This window comes from Gadus chalcogrammus, chromosome 5 (assembly GCF_026213295.1).
Source record: "Gadus chalcogrammus isolate NIFS_2021 chromosome 5, NIFS_Gcha_1.0, whole genome shotgun sequence".
NCBI classification, from domain to species: Eukaryota; Metazoa; Chordata; class Actinopteri; order Gadiformes; family Gadidae; genus Gadus; species Gadus chalcogrammus.
In genome coordinates, this window is record NC_079416.1 from 15,915,490 (window position 1) to 15,941,046 (window position 25,557).

Below are 25,557 nucleotides of genomic sequence, written 5' to 3' on the forward strand. Positions count from 1 at the left end.
TGTTGTTTCTCTTCTTCTGACAAATGTTCTTGTTAGTCACTTTGGATAAAAGCGTCTAGTCATTTTGGATAAAAATTGAAGTTAAACTATATGAGTGATTCAATCTAAATGCTCGTGCCAACTTGCGGACTTTTAAAGCGGGATCCAGCTACTGCAGTACAAACTACACTAATGGTCTTGATCAGTCTTGTCTCGCCGTCAGGTCGATGGCGCCAGGCTAGGCGCCAGGACACAAATTAAGACTCCATTCTACTTCAGAATATCGGCTCCTTCTCTGAAAACCTTGCCAAATATCACACGGACACATCAACTCGTGTAGATGGGAATGAGGTGTTTTTGTGTGTAATAGATGATTGATTTATCGACACCCCTTTATGAACAGCGAGGTTATCGCTACTGACGCAAACGTTTCAAGCATCTTTCGACCAAAGCTCTCGTCTTGAGCCCACCCACACTACACGACAGTAAGAGCCGACTACAAATCATTATTGGGAGGAGGGTTTATCCCCAAGTGGGTCACCTCTCCATCAATAGACCACTTTCTCAGTTTTTCCCTGAAAATAGCAAATTCCACGTGATGAGACACAAACAGCTAGAAAATATTTTTTTTTTACTTTTGACCCCTCTATTGAAAGATCGGGGCAAATATAATTTAATGACCCTTGCTATCGCACCAATCGGCCACTAGATGGAGACAAATACAGTGTGTTCTGATTAAAGGCATTTACCCTTCTCCGGTGAAACACTCTTATGTACTGATTGATTTGAAACACTGTGCAGTTGCAAAAGATTATCCGGTTACGGTGGTTTTATGCGATCTGCACAGTAACATCGCTGTTGTTGTTGTTGTTGTCTTATGCTTCTGATTTTGTTTGGGGTTGGAAATATGCTTCATTTAATGGTTATGATCATAGACTAAAAGTTGAGAATCTAATCTATCTAGGGTTGCGTCAGATTAAGGCTTTCTCATGCGTTTAAATGCCTTAATCATACAGTACCTCATTAACTCATACAGATCCAATCACTCACATACATCCGTTCAGAATCACTCACTCTACTCCTCCCTCAATAATCTCTCCCTCGTTCCCTCCATCCATTTCTGTCCCCATCCTTCCCCTCTCTCTTCACACACCCCCCCCCCCCCCCCCCCACCCCTCTCTCCCTCCACTCACTTGTGTACGAAGTCGTTCTCGGAGCCCGGTTCTGAGTCGGGGTCCGGCAGGTGTTCGGCGGCCCGGTTCTCCCGCAGCACGGTCGAGGTGAGCTGGGGGGGCTGTAGGGGTCCGGGGGTCTGCAGGGTGGTGTCGCTGCGCATCAGCCACGAGCCCTCCACGCTGCTCTCCTCTGCGCACACGCACACGCACACACACACGCACACTTTGTGATAAGAACCCAGCGGGGCTTCAGTGAAAAACATTTCAGGAAGCTCAACTCTCTCCCTTCCCTCTGCCCCCACGAACTCTGGACTCTGAAACCCCCTCCCATTTGCCCGCAAGAACCCTGGACCACTTACTTTCTTAACTTTATTGTACATATACCGTTTTGTTTTACAGTTTTGTTTTGTCTACCTTTGCACTATTCAGAATTATTTTTGCACTATTTACAATTTATTTATTGCAAATATTACATGTATTTTATTTAATTTTACCAATTGTATCCGTTTCTACTTATTGCATCTTGGCTCAGAGACAAACACAATTCAGAGTCCTCTATTTGTTTCACATATTTTGGAATTGACAATAAAGCTGACTTTTAACTCTGATGTCCTAACCCAGATCTCACCCACGCTCCCGGGTCGTGTTCTCACTATGAATCCTGTCTCACCCTCGATGCGCTTCTTGTGCAGCGGCGGCCGGCCCTTCTTGCTGCGCACCGAGCCCGTCTTGCTGCTGGAGCCCGAGGTGACGGACATGCGGTCTCCCTCGTCGCCGCCCGTCAGCAGGCTGTTGCGGTACGAGATGAGCGGCAGCCACACGTCCTCCCGGCGCTCCGACATCGTCTCCGACATGAACTTCTCCAGGTACGAGTGTCTGGGGGGGGGGGGGGGGGACGGACGGACATGTTCACATGACATCACCCAACACACCGCTTGAAGCACAGAGACGCCACCCCGCACATGTGCACACACACACTCACAAGAATAGAAAAACACACACACACACACACACACACACACACACACACACACACACACACACACACACACACACACACACACACACACACACACACACACACACACACACACACACACACACACTCACACTCAAAAGAGTACACAAACACATGCACACACACACACAAGAGTACAAAAACACACAACATCTATATGCACACACACACACACACACACACACACACACACACCCCCAGATCGTTCCGGTGCACTTACACAGTCTTCTTGTCCTGCCGCAGCAGCTTGGAGGAGAACTCGCTGAGGACCTCCAGGAAGGCCAGGTTGATGGGGGGCAGCTCTGCTCCACGGGGGTTCTGGAACTTGAAGGCAAACTCGATACCGTCCCTGGAGGGGGGGGAAAGAGAGAGAGAGAGCGAGAGCGAGAGCGAGAGAGAGTGAGAGAGAGAGAGAGAGACAAAAGGGATCAAATATTTCTAGTAACATAAAGCAATTTTTTTTTTTATTCCATTCAAAAGTTATTAAGGATTTAATATTAATCTACATTCTATGGTGTAGACCAGTCCAGGTCCAGGGGGGATGTGGCCGGGACGGGGTCTTACTTGTGTAGTGTGGCGACGGCCTCCCTGGTCTTGATCTGGTCCAGGCCGAAGGTGAGGGCGAAGCGGCGGGCCAGCTCCTTGATGCCGCTGACGTGGGACGAGGTCCGGTCCAGGTTGGGCCCCTGGTCCTGGAGCAGCTCGTTGAACAACTGGAGCACACACACAGGCAACCACTGGTCAGCGTGTGTGTGTGTGTGTGTGTGTGTGTGTGTGTGTGTGTGTGTGTGTGTGTGTGTGTGTGTGTGTGTGTGTGTGTGTGTGTGTGTGTGTGTGTGTGTGTGTGTGTGTGTGTGTGTGTGTGTGTGTGTGTGTGTGTGTGTGTGTGAGTGAGTGATCACCTGCTGCAAGCTGAGAATGAGCGTCTTGGCACACTGGATCTTGTCCGTCTGCCTCGTCTTGCTCAGCGTCTCCTTGATGATGTCACCGTAGTCGTTGTAGTACTGTGGACCGGGGAGGAGAACACCACAGTCAGCACTCTCCCTCAGATCACATGACACACTCACCAACCACATCACTTCATCTCCTCCACAAACTAGGGGTCCATTCAAGTCTAGGGTCTTCTCATCATCTCATCTACTGGGTTTGAGTTCGCCATCAGTGGACATTCGCTATTTGATTAAAGATGCTGTTGGTTGAACTAAAAACCAGGTTGAGTGAGTTCACCGACAGAAGGCTACTCCTATATTTGATTTCAGTTATTTCTCTGAACCTTAAAGTATATTAAGTTCGAAAAGTTCCCTTTTTGTCTGATTTGGCCCGGTCTAAAAAGGTATTCAGGTTTCAGAGGAATTTTCATTCAAGAAAAAGCTTGGCTGAGGATTTTTCAGTTCCCTGAGGTTTAATGGTTCATACAAAATGAAAAAAAGTTCTAGGTCAAACAGTTCAATAACTTCAATACCACGATAAAGTTCAAAGAAAGGTCATATATTCTTGAATGTCAACTATTTTCATATATCTGCTCCCAAAAAAGTATTTGTAACGACTTCTGGTATACGGCTGTATTACGTAGTGATAACGGACAAGAATATCATCCAATCACATTGCTCTATTGTTGACTGTAACTCACGGCACGGTGCTAGGCTAGCCTAGTCGCCACGACAAACCCTCCCACACTTTTTTAAAGCAGAGGGCATCCGAAAGATGTACCAAAACCAGTAACTGGTAAATGGACTTCATTTATGTAGTGCTTTTATCCAAAGTGCTTTACAATACTGCCCGACATTCACCCATTCATACACACATTCACACACCGACGGCGGAGTGAACCATGCAGGGCGATAGGCAACTTGTCGGGAACAGTTAGGGTAAGGTGCCTTGCTCAGGGACACCTCGACACTCTAGCTAGGAGGAGCCGGGGATCACACCAGCAACCTTGCAGGTACCAGCCAACCCGCTCTACCTCCCGAGCCACTGCCGCCCCCTACAACAGGATTGGCTTTCCAGTGTCGACTAACCTTCATGTAGTGTTTGAAGATGTCGGCGGCGGCGGGCATGTCGACGATGTCGTAGATGATGAGTTTGCTGAAGGCCGCCAACAGGTTCCTCCTCTTGTGCAGCGCCTCGATCTTGTTCGCCTCATCCTCCTCGTCGCCTTCTAGGGCCGGACGGAAGGAGAGAAGGACGCAGGGAAGGGGGAACGGAGGGGACAGGAAACGAGTGGACATTGGCGAAAAGAATCCCCACACAGCAGTTGATTTGTGTACTTGGGAGCTTCAATTTGAATTGTGTCTTTGGTTTAGGTCCAGAAGGGGGTTACTTCGTTGCATTATTAACTGTTGATCTAAGCAAAATTATCAGCTGAAAGGATTAATGGTGATAAGCCATAATACTTACATTGATCTAAATTCAGTCATTCTTAATTATGATTATTAGGGACCTTTCCCTACCATCTGTAGACCCCCAAAAACTATCTGATGATCTAGTCAATGATTGGGTGTGCTAACTTCCAAAATTCATGCTGGGAATTTGGGAACCGGAAACGTTGGGGTCCAAAGTTGAACTACGTTTTTAGGAGTCAAACTCGACCTGATACTATAAAGTGGATTGTATAAAATACAGATAAAAACTGACCTCTGAAATATGAACATTTGTGGAAAATATCAGCACATTTCCAGGCCAAAATAAAGAAAAAAAATTCAAAAAGTAGGGGTAGTACTCGCTGAGATTTGGACCATTGTGTGTTTGATTATCCTACTATATAATTGTTGGGCATTCCCTCCATTTCTATTGCTCACCCATGCTCTGGTTCTCGTCATCCTGGTCGATGAACACGTGGTCCAGCACGAAGTTGAGCAGCTCATTCTGCAGGGTGGAGTCTGGGTTGAAGACCAGCGGCTGGAGACCCTCCCGGCCCCCCGACACCAGCTGGTGGCTGAAGATCATCAGCAGGTCACACAGCAGCATGAAGGCCTGGAGGGGGGGGGGGAGTGAGGGTCAGTCAATCCCAACTGAAGAGTAGCAGACCTAACCTCAGCTGATGTGGAACGTTTTAAGGCTTTAGCTGGAAAAATGACGAATCCCCATCCCCTCTCTTTCTTGGTCTCTGGCTGTTGAGCTCAGTCTCGGTGTCCCAGTGTGAATTCAAAATGATCACTCTCACAGGTGCTCAGAGATATATTTTTACACTTTTGCACAAAATGCTGACTTCAACCACTCTGAATGCGAACTATTCAAGAGATTAGAAAATTGGTACACAAACAGAACAGTACTTGCAAAAGTTTAGTACCACTCCGACCACAGGGGGCGTTAATACGTGCCGCATTATTCAAACCACCAGGATTCCGTCTCAGGGTTTGGGCTGTACTATAGGCTCCTCCTACCTGTTCTTTGACGGGCGTGTTGACGTTGGAAAGACACTGCTGACACACTGCCAGGAAGGACTTCACCACTCTCCTGAGAGCCAGCAGGTCGTCCTGTTTCACACACACACACACACACACACACACACACACACACACACACACACACACACACACACACACACACACACACACACACACACACACACACACACACACACACACACACACACACACACACACACACACACAATCTTAAACTTTGAAGGAATGATGAGCCCTAAAGTGGTCCAGATGCAACCAGAACTTTTTCTGTACCTTCTCACACACACACATTGGTTCTATTAACAGTTTTGAAAAGACAAGCATATTACGATTGTATTTTTCCTAGTTTATAGTGCTTGGTTTTTAGCCCTTATTGAAACTGTTGTATGCTAATTGTATAGCTTCCTCCCCCCCCCCCACGGGGGGGGGGAGGGAGGCTGGTAGTGGCCGGCTGTCTGCACCTTGCTGGGAGCTCCCTCGGTGATCTTCACCAGCTGCCAGAGGATGGAGTAGTGGGAACACTGGAGGGCTTGTACGGCGATCTGCTCAGGCATGGATCCCTGCTCGATGCCCGCTTTCAGCAGCCGGTAGCAGTTCCCAAACAGGTCCCAGCGGGTCAGGTCGTGGGCACTGGTGGGCGATGATGGCAAAGATTAGTGGTTTGAATACACGCCGTCGGGTAGTATTGCTGCGTGGTCTTTTTGTGTTGGAATTATGCAAAAGTATGCAATAAAGTCTGATAGTGGGAATAACATTTGAACGAATGCCCTAGAATTACAAAATAATATTAATACATTAATTGATATTATGCTAGCTAATTTCAGCATCATAATCCTCATCATCCTAACAATACATGCGGTGTTGACGTTCACTTTTTTGTGTAGGAGGTTCAATTAAGATCTTCCATCCTACATCCTAAATCTGACGCCTAGACATCTGTCACCCATAATGTACTTCAAATTCAAGATTGGAGCGACGGATCGAAGTAGACCGATGAGTGAAAGGAAAGATGGAACCAAAGAAGCCCAGAAGGTCTCACTTGTGGAAGGCGGTGAGCCTCTTGAGGGTGGCGAGGACGTTGTAGATGTCGTCGTCGTCGGCCTCCTCCGCCTGAAGGGGAGACGTTGAAGAAGGTTTCATTAGCCCGATGCACATTGAGAGCTTAATAACTCCAGTATATATCAAAGCTCTCCTCCATTCAGCATTCAATGATTTGTACATTCACTACAGGGTTTCCCGCAGAAAATGTGTTCGTTAAGGTGGTGGTTTGTCGTCAGACCGGGGGGGGGGGGGGGGGGGGGGACCATTTGTGATTATTTTATTCAGGCCTCAGGCTGTCAGACTGTGACCCTGCAGCCTGATCTATAAACAGAGAGTGAATGAATTTAAAATGATTTAATACTTTTGTAAAATAAAAATAAATAAAAAATGAAACTATTTTTTGGACGTCGTAGTTAAGGCGGCAGGAGTGTATTGCTAAGGCAGCCGCCTAAGCTGTATGGTGCTGTAGGAAAGCCTCATCTCTCCCTCCCTTCTGCCCTCCCTCCCTCCCCCTTCCTCCCTCCCTCCATCACCTCCTGCAGCAGCTCCTCCACCGAGTGGGCGAAGCGGTCCGTCATCTCGTCGATGAGCTGCGAGCGGGCGATGTCCACGCGGTTCATGATGGTGTACTCCTCCGAGCACAGGATGCTGTAGGTCTTGCTGCAGGCCTCCAGCACGTCCGCCTCGATGTGCTTCTCCACCACCAGGCGGATCTGCTTCAGCAGCGCGTCCAGGTGCTTCTCCATGCGCCCGGCGCTGTACACGTCCAGGTCGAAGAACTGCGGGATCTGCAGCAGGTTGGCCACCTTCTCAGAGTCCGCCTGGTACTGAGCGGGCAGAGAGAGAGGTCTAGGGTTAGATTCATAGAGAGAGGTAGGGTTAGACTCAGTCAGTCAGTCAGTCAGTCAGTCAGTCAGTCAGTCAGTCAGTCAGTCAGTGCGAGGGTTAGACCCAGAGAGAATGGTCTAGGGTTAGATTCAGAGAGAGAGTGGTTAGACGTGCAGAGTAAGAGATTTGTTTGAAATGTTTGTAATTTTCTAATGTGGGGACGCTTTAAATTTCATTAGAACCATGTTCCATTCTCACGGTCCATTACATGCAGCCGGGCGATCAATAGCACTTAGTCAGGCTACACGAACAACAAGTCGATCCTCAGATTACAACAGCAGGCACATCAATCATGATCCATACAGGAAGCTCAGATATTTATTTGAATAACCAGCTCTCTATGAGATTCATTGACTGTTTTTTGTAAAAATGACTTTGGTGAACAGAGGTTTGGCAATGTCACAACACAAGTAACTCTGCATTAATTGAGTGTGTGTGTGTGTGTGTGTGTGTGTGTGTGTGTGTGTGTGTGTGTGTGTGTGTGTGTGTGTGTGTGTGTGTGTGTGTGTGTGTGTGTGTGTGTGTGTGTGTGTGTGTGTGTGTGTGTGAGAGAGAGAGAGAGTGTGTGTGTGCGGTCCTCACTTTGGACAGCAGCATCGGCAACGCCATGATGAAGTGCTCCGTCAGTTTGTTCTTGTCGTCTATCTGCGTCTTCCTCTCCTTCGCTGTCAGCACCTGAAGACAAAATGCAAACCGACAGAATGGATGTCAACGAACTGTACAAAAAAAAAGAAAAACATATTTGGGCAATTATCCAATAATAAAAATAGCCTTTTTCCACTGCTTCCTAAACCTACGAGGCAGATCAGCTGTGTGTGTGTCTGTGTTCTTACGCGCTTCCCGGTGCCCCTGCCGACCGGTGGGTGGGCTTCGGCGGCCTGGCGGATGGTACAAACCATCAGCTCTATCAGAGCACTCTCCTGCCTGTCTGACAACACTGTGGGGGGGGGGGGGAAGAGAGAGAGAGAGAGAGAGAGAGAGAGAGAGAGAGAGAGAGAGAGAGAGAGAGAGAGAGAGAGAGAGAGAGAGAGAGAGAGAGAGAGAGAGAGAGAGAGCATCATTATTGGAGAGTTCCATCGATTACACAATGTGTTGGTCCTCATTAAGCTTCTTGTTACTCCTGAGTGTCTGGGTTTTCTGAAACCCTGAAGCATACAGTGTGTGTCTGTGTGTGTGTGTGTGTGTGTCTCTCACCCTCCTCTCCCCCGACGGGCTCCTCTAGCAGCAGCTCCGTCATACACTCCCAGTCCTTCAGCAGCTCCTGGGAGCTCTCCCACAGAGAGTCCACCAGGTAGGCAGCGTGCTCGTGGAGCTGGGGTACACACACACACACACACACACACACACACACACACACACACACACACACACACACACACACACACACACACACACACACACACACACACACACACACACACACACACACACAGAGACAGAAACAAACAAACGGATGAATACAATTTAAAAGGCAAATCAAACACGGATATCCAAAGAAATGCTTTCTATAATGTACGTTAAAAATGTCTGTTCTTAGGTTTAGATAATATTGTTGTACATTAAATGTTAATATTTTATTGCATTATTTGTCATCAAGATCCATCAGAGCATAAGGAAAACCGTGCTTTTTCTAGTTTACGTGTGTGTGTGAGTGTTTAGGAGAATGATGGGAAGATGAGGAGGAAGAGGAGGAGGAGGAGGGAGACGAGGAGTGAAGAGCGATGGGAGCGAGAGAGCAGGCGAGAGAGCACTCATTGGTCACCTCGCTCTCCAGGAAGAAGAGCACCAGCATGCGGATGAGGTTCCCGTTGGGGCTGCTGCGGCCTCGCCGCTTGGCCAGGGCCTCCTCGGCCAGGGGGTCGTGGCGGCTGAAGAGCCTGGAGGAGAGACACACAGGGAGAGAGGGACCGAGGTTAACGCAGCAGCAGACAGTGAGGAGCAGAGAGGGATGGATGGAGGTGGACCGACCGAGATAGAGAGAGAGGATGGGGACTCAGTAAGAAAAGGAGAAGATTAAAGGGTTGATTTGGGGGGGGGGGGGAGATAGGCTCCTAAACAGCCAATAATAAACTATGAAGAAAGAAAGTTATAAGCAACTCTCGCACCAAACACATTTAACACCAGGTCTCAGTTCCCATCGCCATATTATAAATATGGGAATAAATGCCCATAGTTATTGAGAAGGACGTGATCACAAAGATCCCAAGAGGGACGTACTTCCTGTGGAGGAACTCTCCGGCGGCCACCGCCACGGGCCGGTGGGCGGAGTACACCAGGTGGTACACGTTCTCGCAGTCCTCATTGGACAGAGCGTCCTCACTCCCCCTGGAAGAAGAGATACAAGATTAACATTTAATGAACACCGATATGAGCTGAACCTCAGAACAGAACTTTTTATCGTGTACATTTGCAGAAAACTTTTCTTTGAATTTCCGTCTTTGATTCGTATTCACGAAATCATTTCCCTAATATTGTTTCTGTGTTTCGTTTTTTATGCTAACTCTGAGATCTCCAAACATAAACGAGTCAGATCTAATCAAATGTCACTGGTCATGTTAAATCACTTCAAAATCCACAGGGGGTGGAGTTCCATTGGTCAAGACAATCTGCATGGTACTCACTGCAGGATCAGGGTGACCAATCGGATGGCCTCCACAGCCACGTCGTACTCCTTGTCGAGGGTCATCGATACGATGCGGTCCTGCAGAAAACACATGTGTGTTTGAGTGTGTGTTAGTAGTCATCATCATGTGTCTCTAAGCTCTGCTCCCATCCTTTCCACATACACGTCTATCCATTCAATGGTTTTACCTTGAAGCGGTTTGTGAAGAGCTCTAGCTTGGGGAACAGTTCTCTGTTGGTGTACAGGTTCTGCAGTGCCTTCAGACACTTCAAACGCACCTCGCCTTGCTGGGGTCAGACCACACCGAGAAAGACAAGCGAGAGAGACAGACAGAGGTTTACGCAAAGAGAAAGAGATAGAAAGTCAGATTGGACAATACACAAACTCTTGTCCCCCAACTACCACAACTTGTAAAAAAATAAATCTCATAGTGATAGGGTTAGCAACAGGGGGGTTCACCTACACTTTAACATGGCCCAATCCCAATCAATGAAAACCAAATACCTATTCACTAACGAATATCCAAATTACTACCGAATACTGAATCGTAATGAATCTCGTACCCGGTCGTGCAGAGTCCAGCCCACGTATTTCAGGTAGCTGTCGTTGAGGAAGGCGTCGCTGTACATCTTCATCCACACACCGATCTCCTCGATGCAGATGGCGCGGATCTCTGCAATGGCATCCCTGGGAGGGGGGGGAAGGGTACACCACGTTCGTCGCCACTGTGATTCGTCGGTCAGATTACGGTAGATTGTGATAATGACAGTCCTAATGAAATGAGGTGTTTACCTGTAGCGATGGACGAATATGCCCTTGAAGATGGAGTTCATCATGTTCTCGATTTCGTCCTGGTTCTCTTGGAGCTGAACGGACAACGGAGACGAGAGTTAAACCCCACACAACAACACAGTCAAAACACAACACAGGCAAAACACTAAACTAAATAATCTAACAAAACACAACACAGAACACCACACGACACAAATGAACACACAACGATACACAACTCCCAAGAAAACACAACACACAATGACACACACATTACAGTCAAACAGAACGCACAATGAAACACAACACACAGTCAAACGTAGGAAACAATAAAAACACAACACACAGTCCAACACAACCCCCTCCTACCTCCTTCCTCTTCTGTAGCAGCAGCTCCAGCTTCTCGTTGGCCCTCTTGCCGGCCATCTTGTTCCTCTCGGCCTCGTACTGCCGCTGCGTGTTGTCCTGGTGGATGCTGAGGTTCAGCGCCACGTTCACCAGCGCCGTCATCAGCTTCATCGCTAGAGAGAGAGAAGGAAGAGAGAGAATGAGAGAGAGAGGAGAGAGGGGTGCGGAGAGAGCCAGATGGAGAGAGAGAGAGATCAGGGAGAGATGGAGGTAAAGAGTGACAGAGACAGGAGAGAATGAACATAAGATGGAGAGAGAGAAATGGGGGATGAGGACAGTATTCACACATTTGTTTTTAATTCCATTATGGTTTCCATTCAATTATTCAATCATCAAGGACATCCAGAGAGATGGTTTAGCTTTTATTTTTGTCTTTGTAGTAAAGCACATTTCATTTTACGTTTGTGCAATCCAACGTCCAGACGACCATGGGGATTTACCTGCCAGCGTGGACGTGTGTCTGAAGGCCCGCACCTGGGAGTCCGACAGCCCCGTGAGCAGTGAGATGACCGTGTCCATCATGTACTCGTCGTAGATGATGCTGTACTGGCACTGGCGAATCAGCACGCAGATGAACTCGCAGAAGTTGTAGCGGAACTTCTTCCACAGGGGGCCGGGCATGGTGAGTGGGTAGTCGCCGCTGTCCTGTGGACAAGGAGACGACGACGGTGACGTGAAGAGTACAAATACAGTCGGACCCATGCTGCGATGGTTGGGAATGCAGTCGTGTAGCCAGTGCGCCAAAGTGATTCACATTGTTTGCGTGTCATTCATTTGCAGTGGATGGACATTGAAGTGAAGAGGAGCATACGGAAAAAAACAGCTTTGCATTTGGCTTGGTTTAGAAAACACTTATTTTTACAGACGCACTTATCATTACACACAGGCATCATCTATGGGTTACATACGGTTGGTACAGGTACGTTGGCCAGGATATTAAAATCTTATCAGAAAATAGTAACGTTTGCAGGCCCAAAAAATGGCGGAGACCCCGGGGGAGCGAAAAAGCAGCAGCTTTTGTAGCACAGTGAAGCGGGAAATAACCTCGTCGAACTCCTCCGTCATCTTGCGGATGATCTCAGCGTTCTGCATGTTCCGGAACATCTCGATCCGCACCGTTCCTGAAAAACAGAGATGAGAACAATTAGAGGAGATAGCAGCAGTACAAACACACACACTGCGTTCACAACAATGACGGCATGCAGAGGTCAATGTTAGCGTCAACGGCAATGCTGAATAATTTGATTCAGTTAAAAAAGGTAGTGCAATGCCACCTGGAAATTTTTGTCAAAAAGAGCGTAGTTTCTTTAGTGTGTGGCAAGTGGTTCAATGGTTCATCTAAGGCTTGAGAACTACAGCAACAAAAAATCTGCTATTCCACTCACTTAATCATACATTTTCTCTCATATTGTCCATTACATTTTTGACTGCTAGTGTGTTTTTGCTGGTAAGTCAAGATTTAATTCGACCACTACGTAGAGGAACATGTTATGTTCCTAAGAATCTCACGTTACACTGAAGGCTTGACTCTGCGACCCTGTGTCTCTATTCTCACCCTTGCAGCCAGAGCACTGAATGAAGAAGTTAATGAGGTCCAGCAGCGCTATGTCCCGGTCCTGTTTGTACGACTCGATCCAGTCGTCCACAACAGACTGTGGACACAAACACACACAAACACAGTTCAAAGATAGATCTTGTCTATTTGAAAAGACATAAATGAAACAAAATTGTACAGAGAGATCGCAACATCTTTACTTAACCTCTCTTGATAGAATTATCCCACATTGTAGACGTACCTGCATGGCGCTCTTGCCCAGTTTGACCACTTCAAACAGGGTGACGGGTTCCCCGCCCTCCCCGTTGTGTACGGCCACGCCATTGGCTTTCCCTCGCCCTCGGGTCACGCCCACAGCCTTGTCCGTCGGAGACTTCCGGGGTTTCTTAGTGGCCGACTGTGAGAGGGACGGAGTAAGAGGTGCAATATGAAGAGTCTCACTAAGAACTGTATAAAATAAAGATAGAAAAGTGTTCACACATGAGACCAAGACAAACATAATGCATATGCCTGTGTGTCTGGTGCCTTTGCATGAGACAGATGCATACGTTAACAAATGTGTATTCCACGTCTATGCAATACTTGAGTGCATTTAATATAAATTCTGAATTATTGCATTATCTTTTTTTTTACACAGGTGGTTACATGCAGACCCACACAAACCAAGAAGACGGAAGGGCCCGTCTAAAAAGTGCCGCTAGATGGACCCAGTGGAGACCAACAGAGACAGAGATCCACACAGAGAGCGGGCCTCACCTGCTGCTGCTTCCCGGGCCTCCCCCTCTTCTTCTTCCCCTTCACCTCGGGGTCCTCGATCTCGCTCATGCTCATGCTCAGGCTGACGGCGTCGGGGGCCGCCGACTCGTTGGACGAGTCCCTGGGAAGGGTCAGCGACAATTAGACCCCAACGACGAGACAGGCATTTCAGATGGACCTTTTTAAACCCAAAACATGCTTCAAAAGCTCCAACTTGACTTGAAATATAAAGTTACTTATTATTATTTTATTTATTTTTTTACACAGTTGGTTACATGCAGACACTGACACACACAATCCAACAATACTTTTTGTACCCAAAACATGGTTCAAAAGCGGTTTATAAAAGTCGTACGCTAAAAGGTGCCGGCCTAAGGCCTTTCTATGGTCCCACGTTCCCGCAACGCAAAGACCACGCAGACGCTTCGACGCGGCCGTGAACGTTTATGGTTCTGCGTCGGGTTTTAGTAAGCGGACCAATCACAGCCCTTGCTGCTGCTTCGCCTCAACGGAAGGTCACGATTTTTGGGAGGCGCGCGTCCGGCCCTTGCGGTGGACGCAAGGATGGGTCCGCAAGGACGTAAGGGTTCCGTAACCCCCTCGCGTTGCGGGGACGTGGAACCATTAAAAGCCCTTTAAGTAGGACGTTAAAGTTACGCCTTTCAAAAACCAAACCGTCCACAGCATTTTTTCTAGTTTTTGGGGAACAGGTAAACCCATTGAACCCCCGTGGAGCAGAATGCATCACAGGCCACCGCCACCTCAAACATTGTTATTAAATGATGGCTTATTTGGGCATAGACCCGGACTTACTGCAGGACGGGGAGCTCGGAGGTGATCATCCTGGCCAATCAGGGGTCGCGGCACGATCTGCAAGCTGTGTGTGTGTTTGGGTGTGTGTGCCCGTCGTCGGGGTCGTCGTCAGGAAGCAAAGTTGAGATGGCGGTGTGACTGGAAGGGGGAAGGGGAGGGGGTGGTCTTCGTTTGGGGTCTACTCGATGAGAAAGATGCTCGCACTGCAGCTTAACAATCTCCAAGCCCTAGACAACAAAACAACACAAGAACAAACACACACAAAAGGATGTTTAGTCAATCTACATAGCCATTGAGTTATGATGCTTTATGTTATTATAAGTTATCAAGAGTGGTACATGCATTATTAGTTATTATGCAAATATTTTCCTGAGAAGATGAAAGCATGGTGTTGTTAAGGCCTGGTGTGTGTATAGGAGAAGGGATACATGACCACTGGCCATCAATCAAACCAATGGGAGACGATCTGATGTCATTCTCAGAAGATCGACATGGCGAAAAGCAGGGGAGAGGGAGACACCAACTGGCCACGTTGAGAACTACAACAGCCAAATAATGTGGTGGACCATTTGTTGATGTACTAAATTTAAGTTAGAAAAAACGTTTAGCAAATGTGTCTTTGTGTTGTTTTTGTGTACACAGCTTTGATTAAAAGTAAGAATAGGAACGGTTGATTTGAAGTAAAAATAAATGTATCATAATTGTTAACATTATATATAAAAATAGTTAAAGTGGTATAATGCAATACAAATCTGAATGTACTTCAGTGATTTTATTTCATTATTGCCAAAGATTTGTTATAAAATCCTCAATTAAATTAGCGGAAAGGAAGTATAGCCAACAGTTGAAACCAATCACACAGACAAAACAGTAGAATCAACCGCAAGATGCTTTGTAGACACATTAGCAGTTTGACTCTGAGGGCAAACGCATTAGGACTGGCGACTGGTAAGGAGACAATTAAGTAACGGTCTACTACCTGTTTGTATGATAATGAAGCAGCTGAGACCTGTTTGTGCAGTACCACCACTTAACCAGCGGGGGCAGTATGATCCACAAAGTCCTCGACCCCAAGTCTAGCACCAGAGTCTTAACAGTTTCATTTAATTCTATCCAGCTAAAGGTTGTATTCGAAAATTAACTTAGGCTTCTATAAAACACTCCTGGAGCTTATGGTCACTTTTATCACTTTACATACTGTGTAGCATGTGTATTTTCCTCAGCAGTAGTCTTAAGTGTGTGAATGTATGTGTGTGTCTGTGCGTGTGTATGACTGTGTGAATGAAACAAGGCCTGGGCAACAGTAGGGGGCAGGCTAAGAAAGTGTGTATTTAAATACTCTCTTTTTCACGGTTTGTACAGTATAACAGCTTTGGCAGGGCTGCCTCTGACTCTCCGACACAAATACAGCAGCAACTAACTGTGACCAACCACAGGGATCAAAAACAATACGGTTCAGATCGAGAAGATAATATATTAAATAACTAATTGTGATAAAGTTGATTAGTGATCATGTTGCAGTGTCATGATGAAGAAAAGCAGCTATTCAAACTTTCTAAACAGAATTGATTTATTATTTATTTATTTTAATTCTACTCTGTTGTTGGAAGAATCTAGAATTTCTTGATCACATTCACAATATGGGTTCCAAGCTTCGTCAAATACAAGTCTTACTGACACAGTACAGGTAAACTTTTCTTATTTTATATTTTCATTTTAAAGTTCTGCGATATGTGATTTAGGTAAAATGACACGCTTTCGACAGTTCATATTCGTGAGCATGAATGAAACTGATCAGTTGGTTGTTGTAAATCATTAAATGGTTTTCAACTAGAACCCACACACACACACACACACACACACACACACACACACACACACACACACACACACACACACACACACACACACACACACACACACACACACTCTTTCTGTTTGATTCTCTCCCTTGGTGTATGTATGTCTGCGTGACTCTCTCCAGGGAGGAGCCTGTATCTGAGGTTGTGATGCGATTGTTTTCTCTGTTAAAGAAACAATTCTGGGGTCGTGTGTGTGTGTGTTTGTCTGTGTCATTATGTGTATGTGTGAGTGAGAGAGCGTGTGTGTGTAATGAAGTCTGGGAAAGATAATCCCCAATGAACACCACATCTCATCTCTACACACAGACAACCACACTCCTAATACAAAAGCCTAGGAGTGTGCAGTGGGTATTGCCCTGCTACTGCTGGCCATGGGCTGACTGCTCCTCTATTCTAGCTGGAATTTAAACCATTCCAACAATGACATTATCGACTTCACAGGTTATAGTACGTGGGTTATTGTTTGAACGTGTGTGTGTTAGGGTTAGTGGTGTGTGTGTGTGTGTGTGTGTGTGTGTGTGTGTGTGTGTGTGTGTGTGTGTGTGTGTGTGTGTGTGTGTGTGTGTGTGTGTGTGTCTTCTAAGATTATAAAGAAAAATAGAGAGTGAAAGATAGAGATAGCTATGACACATACTGTGGGACCTATTTAGATATGACATACTGTTTATTTGGTACTTATGTGGAAGTGAGAGAAGCCATTATTGAACACACCCACAACCCACCCACCCAACCCACACACACACACACACAGCAGTGTTACGGCCGCATTGTGAAGTTAAACAGTCGAGGGCTGCTTTGACTACAATGTAACCGTGTGCGTGTGTGTGTGTGTGTGTGTGTGTGCTTTGGAGCCTAAGTATAAAAAAAACTGCAGAGAGTGAGAGAGACACGTCAGGGGAGCATCTGTGAACCACTTAACATGCACGTCATGCACTGCGTGTTACCACGGCAACCGTCGCAGGTCATAAAGCCGGACGATGGCTATGTTTGATTGGCTCGGAGTCCGGAACCGACCAGTTTGGGCACTGTATAGTGTCAGGTCAGGTCGAGTGTGAACTGTGCTGAACCGGTTTGTTAGCGTTCGCTGATTGATAAGTCAGGTCTTTGGAAACTAACTGTGGTTGCCGGGGGTTACCGGAAGACGGTACTTTAACATATTTTGCATAGTATCATATTTTGGGTGTGTTGTTTAGAGACAAAACAAAAAGGTTAGGTCAAAAGCAAAAATAGAAAAATTTTGAAGGTAGAGATAAAAAAATAAAGTCCTGGAAATATGATAGCAAACACAAGCCTGATACAACATGATACTGTTTTGTATACAATGTGTATACGTCATTCCTTTACAGACGCTGTCAGTCAATAAATCAATAAGTGATTATGACATACTACACGAAACGGGCTGAACCAAGCAAACACACAAACACACACACACACACCTGTGTGTGTGTGTGTGTGTGCGTGCGTGCGTCAGTGCGTGCGTGTGGGCTCATTCAATAAGCCCACACACACGCAGCATCGCACACGTAGTGTACCCGGGTTCCCGGCGGATAATTTATCGTATTACGACAACCTGAGAGTGGCCATCGTAATTGGCCGGTATTACGCCCCCTGCGACGGCTTAGTGTTATAAAACACACCACCTCGTAGAGGGAATCACACAGCACTGCTGCTGCTGCTGCTGCTAAAGGATGCAGAGCTCTGAGTAGCCGGGAAACACACTTCCAGTCCACCGGCTCCAAGAGAGGTGTTCTACAGTAGAGTGTGTTCTCCATTGATACGTTCTACAGTAAACTGTCAGTTCTACAGTGGTGTTTTCTACAGTAAGAAGGGTTCTCTATTGATACCTTCTACAGTAAACTGTCAGTTCTACAGTGAGGTGTACTCTACAGTAGGAAGGGTTCTGTATTGATACGTTCTACAATAATGTGCTTTCTACGGTAAGAAGTGTACTGTATTATACGTTCTAGAGCAATCCGCTCCACAGTGATGTGTTTTCTACAGTGAAAAGGGTTCTGTATTGATACGTTCTACACTAAAGTGTTTTTTACAGAAGTTTTCTGTATTATACGTTCGGTTCTACAGTAATCTGTTCTACAATAATGTTTTATCTACAGTAGGAAGTGTTCTGTATTCATATGTTCTACAGCTGTGTTTTCTACAGTAGGAAATGTTCTGTATTAATCCGTTCGTCATTGTTGTTTTCTACAGTTGGACGTGTTCTGCATTGATACGTTCTACCATAAGGCTTTTTCTACAATAAAAGTGTTCAATATCAATACATTCTAAATTAGGAATGTTCTGCATAAAAACATTCTGCAGCAATCTGTTTTCTACAGTAGGAAGAAGGAAAGAAATCATTGATTCTGCATTAAAATGGTAATGAGTATCTCAAGGTCGGCAGTCTGCACCCTGAGCAGCAGTACAAGCGAGCTGACACGGCCGTCTGAGCGGACTGTAATCACTTTGCGATAGGCTGAGCTCTGTACTACACACACCGTGTTGGAGGTAAATTGGTGTATTGGTGTATTTGCCAACGGCTCCACAAGGTGTTTTGACAGTTGCACCGGAAGTTCCTGTGTCAAATTGCCCAAGCAGGGGTAATCCATTTTCTTTTTTATATTTGATGGGTGATGTTATGACAGATGCAGCCAAACTACCGAGCTCTGCAGTGTAGTAGTATAGTAGCAGTGTTTAATAGAAGCCCGGGGTACAGTACTATTTTAAAAAAACATTCATTTTAAAACATAGGTCAGCGTTCAGCACAAAGGTTCTGGGTTCGATCCCTCCCCCATGTCCACAGCCTACCGGCAGCCTTGAGAATTATACCTAACTACTACCTGCTACGAATGAAATACGAACTTGCTCATCCACTAAGAAGTAAGATTGCACCATACTTTCATGCATCATATAAATAGTCAAGTGGCTATCCAACTGTTTAATGTTCCACATGGTTCAAAACTCGTAGAAGAACAAATCAAATCAACAATGTTTGATCATTTATTTTCCACCAACTGATTCAGTTTAAATGGGATGCATTTGAAAAGATAAATTAACTCAACAATTTTTTATGACTGCATGTTTGTATAGCGATGGCTACTGTCGACTTCCACCTGATAACAAAGGCTAAGGATTACACATTGAGTTGTGATCATGTTTCTGGTTGGCTCTGTCCCAGTTCCTCTGGCCCCCGTACAGATAAGTCTCTCTCAGGGGTAAGGCCGCCCAGACAAAGATAGCACAATATGCTATATTAATCTATATAAATATCGCTGCAAATAAATACATGGGATATTTCTATTTGCCGAAAGGTAAAGCTGCACCTGTCTAAATGGTCTAACTTCAACTCCCACTGATTATACAACAGGAGATTCATGTCAAGGTAAGGAGCAAGACACTGTAAATCTTTGCAAGTGTAAATTAGTTTGATATGAACAGGATCACAAGCCCTGTGGTGGGGAAACGCTCACCGTGACACCTTTAAACACCTGGCAGTACATCCACAGAACCTGATAATATCATGAACACCAACACCAACATTGATGCAAACATCCATCGTTGATTCAAAGATGCCCAAGAAAATTAACTGACAAACGATACGGTTAATTAATCAGATAGAGCCTTATATTTTCCCACTCAGAAGACCCAGCACCAAAGTAAGTTTTGAGCGCTTATAATCAACTGTTGACAGATCCATAACTTAAAGTTAGAAAGAAATGTAGGAAAAAGAGCTGCATGAGGACACTGTTGAGGCACTCATATATATTACCGGCCAGAGACAGAGAGCTGCTCCCGCGCCTGTGGTAAAGACTGTGTCTTTACCAAGTCTGTGTCTTCTTTACCCCTACGTCTGAATTTGAACACACCTGTTTCCAACACCAACTGTGGCACGATTTGGTTCAGGAGGCTTTCAACTTTACTGTGTGTGCGTGTGCATATGTGTGTGTGTGTGTGTGTGAGCACCAGGCTGTGGTAATCAGACGCCCAAGTTAGCGCGCGCCAAGATAACCGAGTCAGCAGAGGCAGCAGCAGCACTGAGCACAACCTCTGGAGCACACTGCTGGCTTGAGTCCTGTCAATTATAACCGTCTCCTAAAGAACTCAGTCCTGGTATCTACAGTGAAATATTGAAGGTATATTTGCAAACAAGGGTTGCAGAGGGTATTACACCCTTTGCAACATCCCTCGAGTCCAGTGTGTGTGTTTGTGTGAGTGATTGAGTTAATGAGTGAGTGAGTGAGTGCCTTACAATGGATGGAATTTACTTTTATATGCCAGATATTCTCTTCGATTTCATTTATCTGTGTCACAGTTCGACTGACAATTCTTCAACATTACCAACACGAAGAGCAAGACTGAAACGATGACTTAAAAAAAAAAAAATTCTGATGACGTAAACTACACACAGTTTTACTTGAAACGATTTTCAGTTCCTCTTAATTGTCAATGGTCATAAAGTGGTTTACAAACTGTTGTTCTTGATAGATTCCCATTGGTCTGCCTCGGAGTAGGCTTCTATTTCAAAGGCCTAGTCTCCTGAGTTCAGGGCTGTCGACAGCAGCGGTCTAATCAATATAAAAATTACATTAAATAAGGTGCTAGACAAATCAGCTGCGCCAAGCACTGCCATAGGAGAATAATGAGAAAGCGTTGAAGTAAATAAAGAGATTGGAAGCCAAGTGGGTGGCATAAAAAAAAGCTTCACAAATCAGACTGCCAAGGTTTCAGTTGATTACACTCTCATATATATATATATATATACACATATATGACACACAAGAGAGTTCTAGCCCTATACCAAAAGTCCAGAGATACCAGAGTTCCATGTGTCCGAGCTCAAACAACCAATTAAAAGGGCTATTTTATCATCAGAAATTGTGAACCGATCTGATTTAATTCATGAATATGGATAGTTCCAACCGCCACTTACTTCATCTGTAATCAAAACTGTTTTAAATAACAAACCTGTCCGAAGCAGTTTATTATTTATAAAAAAAATGGCTCAAAATGTCACCAGGGTATTCTTTATGTTGTTCTTTACATGCAGTAGGTGAAGATTTGTAGGATTAAAGCAGTCAACATCAGATATGATAATCTCGAAAAGTCTAAATCTTGATTAGCGTGATCCTATCCTAAATGTTTTCTAGAATACCAAGACAAGACATGGCTGGGCTTTCTGATCCTGGATCAGAAAATATGTGATTTCCAAATCTGATCAGATCTGAATCAGGATTAAAATTAATCCGGGCCCAGGTGTGATGTCGAATAGCCATTTCAAGATTTTATAGTGACATCACACGTGGGCGTGTCCACCCAGTGGAATGTTCTAACGAGGGACAATCCCAAAATCTCCAGTCACGATTATCCTGGCCAAAGATATAGCGACTAAATGTCTTGACTCTTGATATTCACAATTATCGCAATTCACGATAATAACTACGATGGAAATCCACAACTTATGGGTGTTTTTCATCGTGATCCGTAATAAAACTTGTGTGTTGTCCCATCCCTCCAAGCTTGGGCCATCTGTGTATCCACCATACAAACATCCCTCCAAGTTTACGCTATCTGTGTATCCACCATACAAACATGGGTGTATGATGGATGGAACATAGGGCAGGATTTGTAAATGGCTTGCAATTGCTCATTGCACCTGGTGGTGCAAGACTACCCCTTTAATATAGGATGGTAAGTTGTGAGTGAGTAGATTACACTTGGGTGCAAGGTCCCCTTGATCTTGACTGTCAGCCACACGGCTGTGTGAAGTCAGTCACCATCGTAAAAGAAAAAGGTTGTCACTTCCCTCTTCATTCAGAACGCGCACACACACACACACACACACACACACACACACACACACACACACACACACACACACACACACACACACACACACACACACACACACACACACACACACACACACACACACACACACACACACACAAAGATGGCTGGACTATCACTTAGGCCTGCACGATAAATTGTTATAAAATCGCGATCTCGATTCGCCCCTGTGTGGATTTAAGTTTTACATTACTTCGATTTTTTTGTTTTGTTTTTTGAAGCCTTCATTTACAGGGGTGTGGAGTTGGTTCAGTAGTTATGAAAGGCAAAGAAAAGAATCGTGGCAGAGAATCGTGATATCAATTCTAAGCTAAAAAAACGTATTATATGAATATTTTTCACCGAATCGTGCAGGCCTACTATTACTGGAACCAAACAAACAGGGACAATTACCCTCTGCAACCCTTGTTTACAAGGGAATACTCTAAATATTTCTCTGTCTTTATGTACGTGTTTATTTGGAGATAATGATTACCTCCTGGACTTTAGCCAACTCCTTGGTCCAGAGGTTGTGTTGCTGCGGCTGCGGCGGATATCTCTGCGCTCGCTACGCTAACTTGGCGTCTGATTAGCACAGACAGCCTGGTGCTCTACTGCTTACATCTGCAGAACTCAGTGAGGAGGTGAAGGAGGTGGGGAGTAACAGCCAACCTCGGCCACATTTATTTTTTTTAAACAAAAATGTTTGTTGCAGAAGCGGAGATTGATTTGGATTACAAAAGTGTACAATTGTGATTCATGAATAGCAGCCATCTGAGCTAGATCCATTGATCGCAGAGGGAGAGGTGTCTCAGGTAATACAAATAAACAGCAGTACATGGCTTCTGCAAAATCCATGATAACAGTGATTCTGATAACAGTGAATGAAAACAGAGAGAGAGGATTAGAGTAGGAACGAATAATGGCCAAACCCTACAGTACACGCTATCAATGAACAGTTATTCTGCTGGTTCCCTCTAGACCATTTCCTTTATTCAAAACCAATTTAGGGAATATGAAAAGTAAAAAGCACGCACGCACGCACACACGCACACACACACAAATGCAACACAATCGTACATTTACATTATTAGAAAAGTAATTCGCTCTGCAGGCAACCCTTAGACGTGAGCTTAGTCCTAATTTAATAATTCCTACATTTTCTCTGCTGAGATTAATAGAGAACGTATATCTTATTTTATCTCATCTTAATTTGACAGATACAAGTTACAGGGGTGAGAACACAGCTATGTTGGTATGGAAAAGTTATTGTTAATTCAAGGGTACTGATTCAGCTGGTGAGAGAATGTGCCGGAATTCGTCAGTGAGATGTGGTTGGGGGGGGGGGGGGGGTTATGGATTGGGCTGAAACAGTGATTGATCAATTTGTAGTAGCAGTCTATATACATTTTTATTTTGTTTGTGTCGGTTTTTTTTAAAAATACATACAACGCCGAAACCATACACACAATAGTCAGTTTTAAATTATTAAAAAATGAATAATTCATGCTATTTTTTCTCGGCTTCTCATTCGGTCGCTTTTCTCTGTTTTTGATCATACACACAATCTATATTTGATGCTGGGCTTTCCTTCTCATCAGACAGAGCAGGCTGATTTAAGACATCCCTTCGGTCTCTGGTGACTTGTTATGCCAACAGTGCCACCAACAGTGATTTTACCAGCCTACTCATCTTCTTTGTAATAATTCTTAAATATGGGTACAGGAGAGGTCAGGGTAGTGTCTACCTGAGGGCATGCATCTCAAATTCCCTGTGAGTCTGCTATCAGATAAAGGAGTCTGCCTAATGACTTAATAATGAGTCAAAGATTATTTTTGCAGTTGTGACAGTACTAGCAACTACCTTATTTGCTGAAGCAACCTTCTGGCCGAGGCTTTACAATGAAGTCCTTTTGTATTTGAGCTGCTCACAGGGTCTGCTATAAATTAGATATGTCAGACAATTTAAAACTCTCATCCTTTCCTGTACCGATGACACAAGAAGAAGCGACGGACCAAAAGCCCATCCCGCTTTTAAGAGTCAATAGAGTGAGCAATTAAAATGCCTGGCCCAAGGACACCTCAGCAGAGCTGAATTACAACCCCGGCACACTGGCACAGCCACCCAAACGGATCACAGGGGGCTTCTGTTCCAATAGGATGAGACGGTAGTGAGAAGAGAATCAAAGCCTTCGTTTCACGGCCAATGCAGTCCAAATCAGAGAACACGGATAATCCCGTTTAATCCCAGACGGTCCACCGTGGCGGTCCACTTTAAACAAATTAGGATTATACCACCAGGAATAATTAGACCAGTCATCGAACAGGACACACACACATGCACACACACACAACCATCTGTTATAGCAACCCTCAGGTGGCTTGTTTAACTAAGGAAATCTGGAGAGGGAGAGAGATGTAGCCCTAGGTGAATATATTTTTAATGTTCTGAGGTAGAGCTTGCTGAATAACTGATAAACAGAGAATGAGGGGAAAGGTTGAGAGAAAAGGAAAAGATGAAAGACACATCTCTCTCCCTGTCTCGATCTCTGGCACTTGCTCGCTCTCGCGAACCACGAGAGTGTGATTTGGTGTGTGAGTGTTGTCAGAGGGTGAGAAGGAGGGGTCGGAGGTGAGAGAGCAACAGCCCTCAGCGATAAGGCGGGGGGGGGGGGGGGGGAAGAGGGTCTCAAGAGAGAAACAAAGGAGGGGAAAAGGTAATTTGTTCTCTATCTACACCGTCTCACATTATTTTCCTCCTCTCCCCCTCTCTGTCGCTCTCTCACCTTGGCCCAGATTCGCTCCCATGCTCTATCATTTTTGCACAACAGAGAGAGACAGAGAGAGAGAGAGAGAGAGAGAGAGGGACGGGAAACACACACAGAAATAAAACCATGAGACACACACACACGGAGAGGCATATGCACACTCAGATAAAAAGGCTGTCTCACATGAGCAATAAAAACACACACAAGTAACACACACACACACACACACACACACACACACACACACACACACACACACACACACACACACACACACACACACACACACACACACACACACACACACACACACACACACACACACACACACACACACACACACACACACACCTCTGAGACCATTACCCTCTCTACATTATTCGTTTCTAATGACCGGGCGACACTGAAGGTTTCACCAGAGAAGCCTTCTAGCTGCAGCTGTTATTTGCCTGAAGTGGAGGCAGAGAAGACATAAGCAGGCCGAAACGGCCCAAGATATAAGATAGAGGCCTAGCACACCAGCTAGAGCCCGAGCCAATGAGCTAACAGCACAGCAGACGAGTTAATGGCGTCTGAAACACAATAAAAATAGCAGCCTAGCATCCAGGCATAGTGGCCTTGACTATGAGCGTCCTAGCATATAGGCGTAGCCAAAGCCAACCAACCAAGTG

At 45.4% G+C, this 25,557-nt stretch overlaps 1 protein-coding gene across 2 annotated transcripts in view; it reads right to left on the bottom strand.

Moving 5' to 3' along the window:
* Positions 1 to 25,557, bottom strand: part of stag1a (STAG1 cohesin complex component a) — a 39,052-nt gene that overhangs the window by 4,950 nt on the left and 8,545 nt on the right. The window contains exons 2-28 of one of the 2 annotated variants that reach the window (XM_056589916.1): positions 14,435 to 14,661; positions 13,622 to 13,742; positions 13,107 to 13,262; positions 12,866 to 12,962; positions 12,355 to 12,431; positions 11,751 to 11,955; positions 11,272 to 11,423; positions 10,924 to 10,997; positions 10,695 to 10,818; positions 10,320 to 10,418; positions 10,130 to 10,209; positions 9,726 to 9,833; positions 9,271 to 9,385; positions 8,703 to 8,820; positions 8,342 to 8,445; positions 8,091 to 8,183; positions 7,154 to 7,447; positions 6,619 to 6,689; positions 6,041 to 6,209; positions 5,556 to 5,648; positions 4,971 to 5,145; positions 4,191 to 4,330; positions 3,075 to 3,176; positions 2,737 to 2,885; positions 2,393 to 2,521; positions 1,825 to 2,030; positions 1,173 to 1,344 (exon numbers count right to left, since the gene is read on the bottom strand). In XM_056589916.1, coding sequence (XP_056445891.1) covers positions 1,173 to 1,344; positions 1,825 to 2,030; positions 2,393 to 2,521; positions 2,737 to 2,885; positions 3,075 to 3,176; positions 4,191 to 4,330; positions 4,971 to 5,145; positions 5,556 to 5,648; positions 6,041 to 6,209; positions 6,619 to 6,689; positions 7,154 to 7,447; positions 8,091 to 8,183; positions 8,342 to 8,445; positions 8,703 to 8,820; positions 9,271 to 9,385; positions 9,726 to 9,833; positions 10,130 to 10,209; positions 10,320 to 10,418; positions 10,695 to 10,818; positions 10,924 to 10,997; positions 11,272 to 11,423; positions 11,751 to 11,955; positions 12,355 to 12,431; positions 12,866 to 12,962; positions 13,107 to 13,262; positions 13,622 to 13,742; positions 14,435 to 14,463 — 3,452 coding nt within the window. In that variant the 5' untranslated portion in view covers positions 14,464 to 14,661. The remainder of the gene's footprint in view (positions 1 to 1,172; positions 1,345 to 1,824; positions 2,031 to 2,392; positions 2,522 to 2,736; positions 2,886 to 3,074; positions 3,177 to 4,190; positions 4,331 to 4,970; positions 5,146 to 5,555; positions 5,649 to 6,040; positions 6,210 to 6,618; positions 6,690 to 7,153; positions 7,448 to 8,090; positions 8,184 to 8,341; positions 8,446 to 8,702; positions 8,821 to 9,270; positions 9,386 to 9,725; positions 9,834 to 10,129; positions 10,210 to 10,319; positions 10,419 to 10,694; positions 10,819 to 10,923; positions 10,998 to 11,271; positions 11,424 to 11,750; positions 11,956 to 12,354; positions 12,432 to 12,865; positions 12,963 to 13,106; positions 13,263 to 13,621; positions 13,743 to 14,434; positions 14,662 to 25,557) is intronic. The other variant, XM_056589917.1, reaches the window with a different exon arrangement.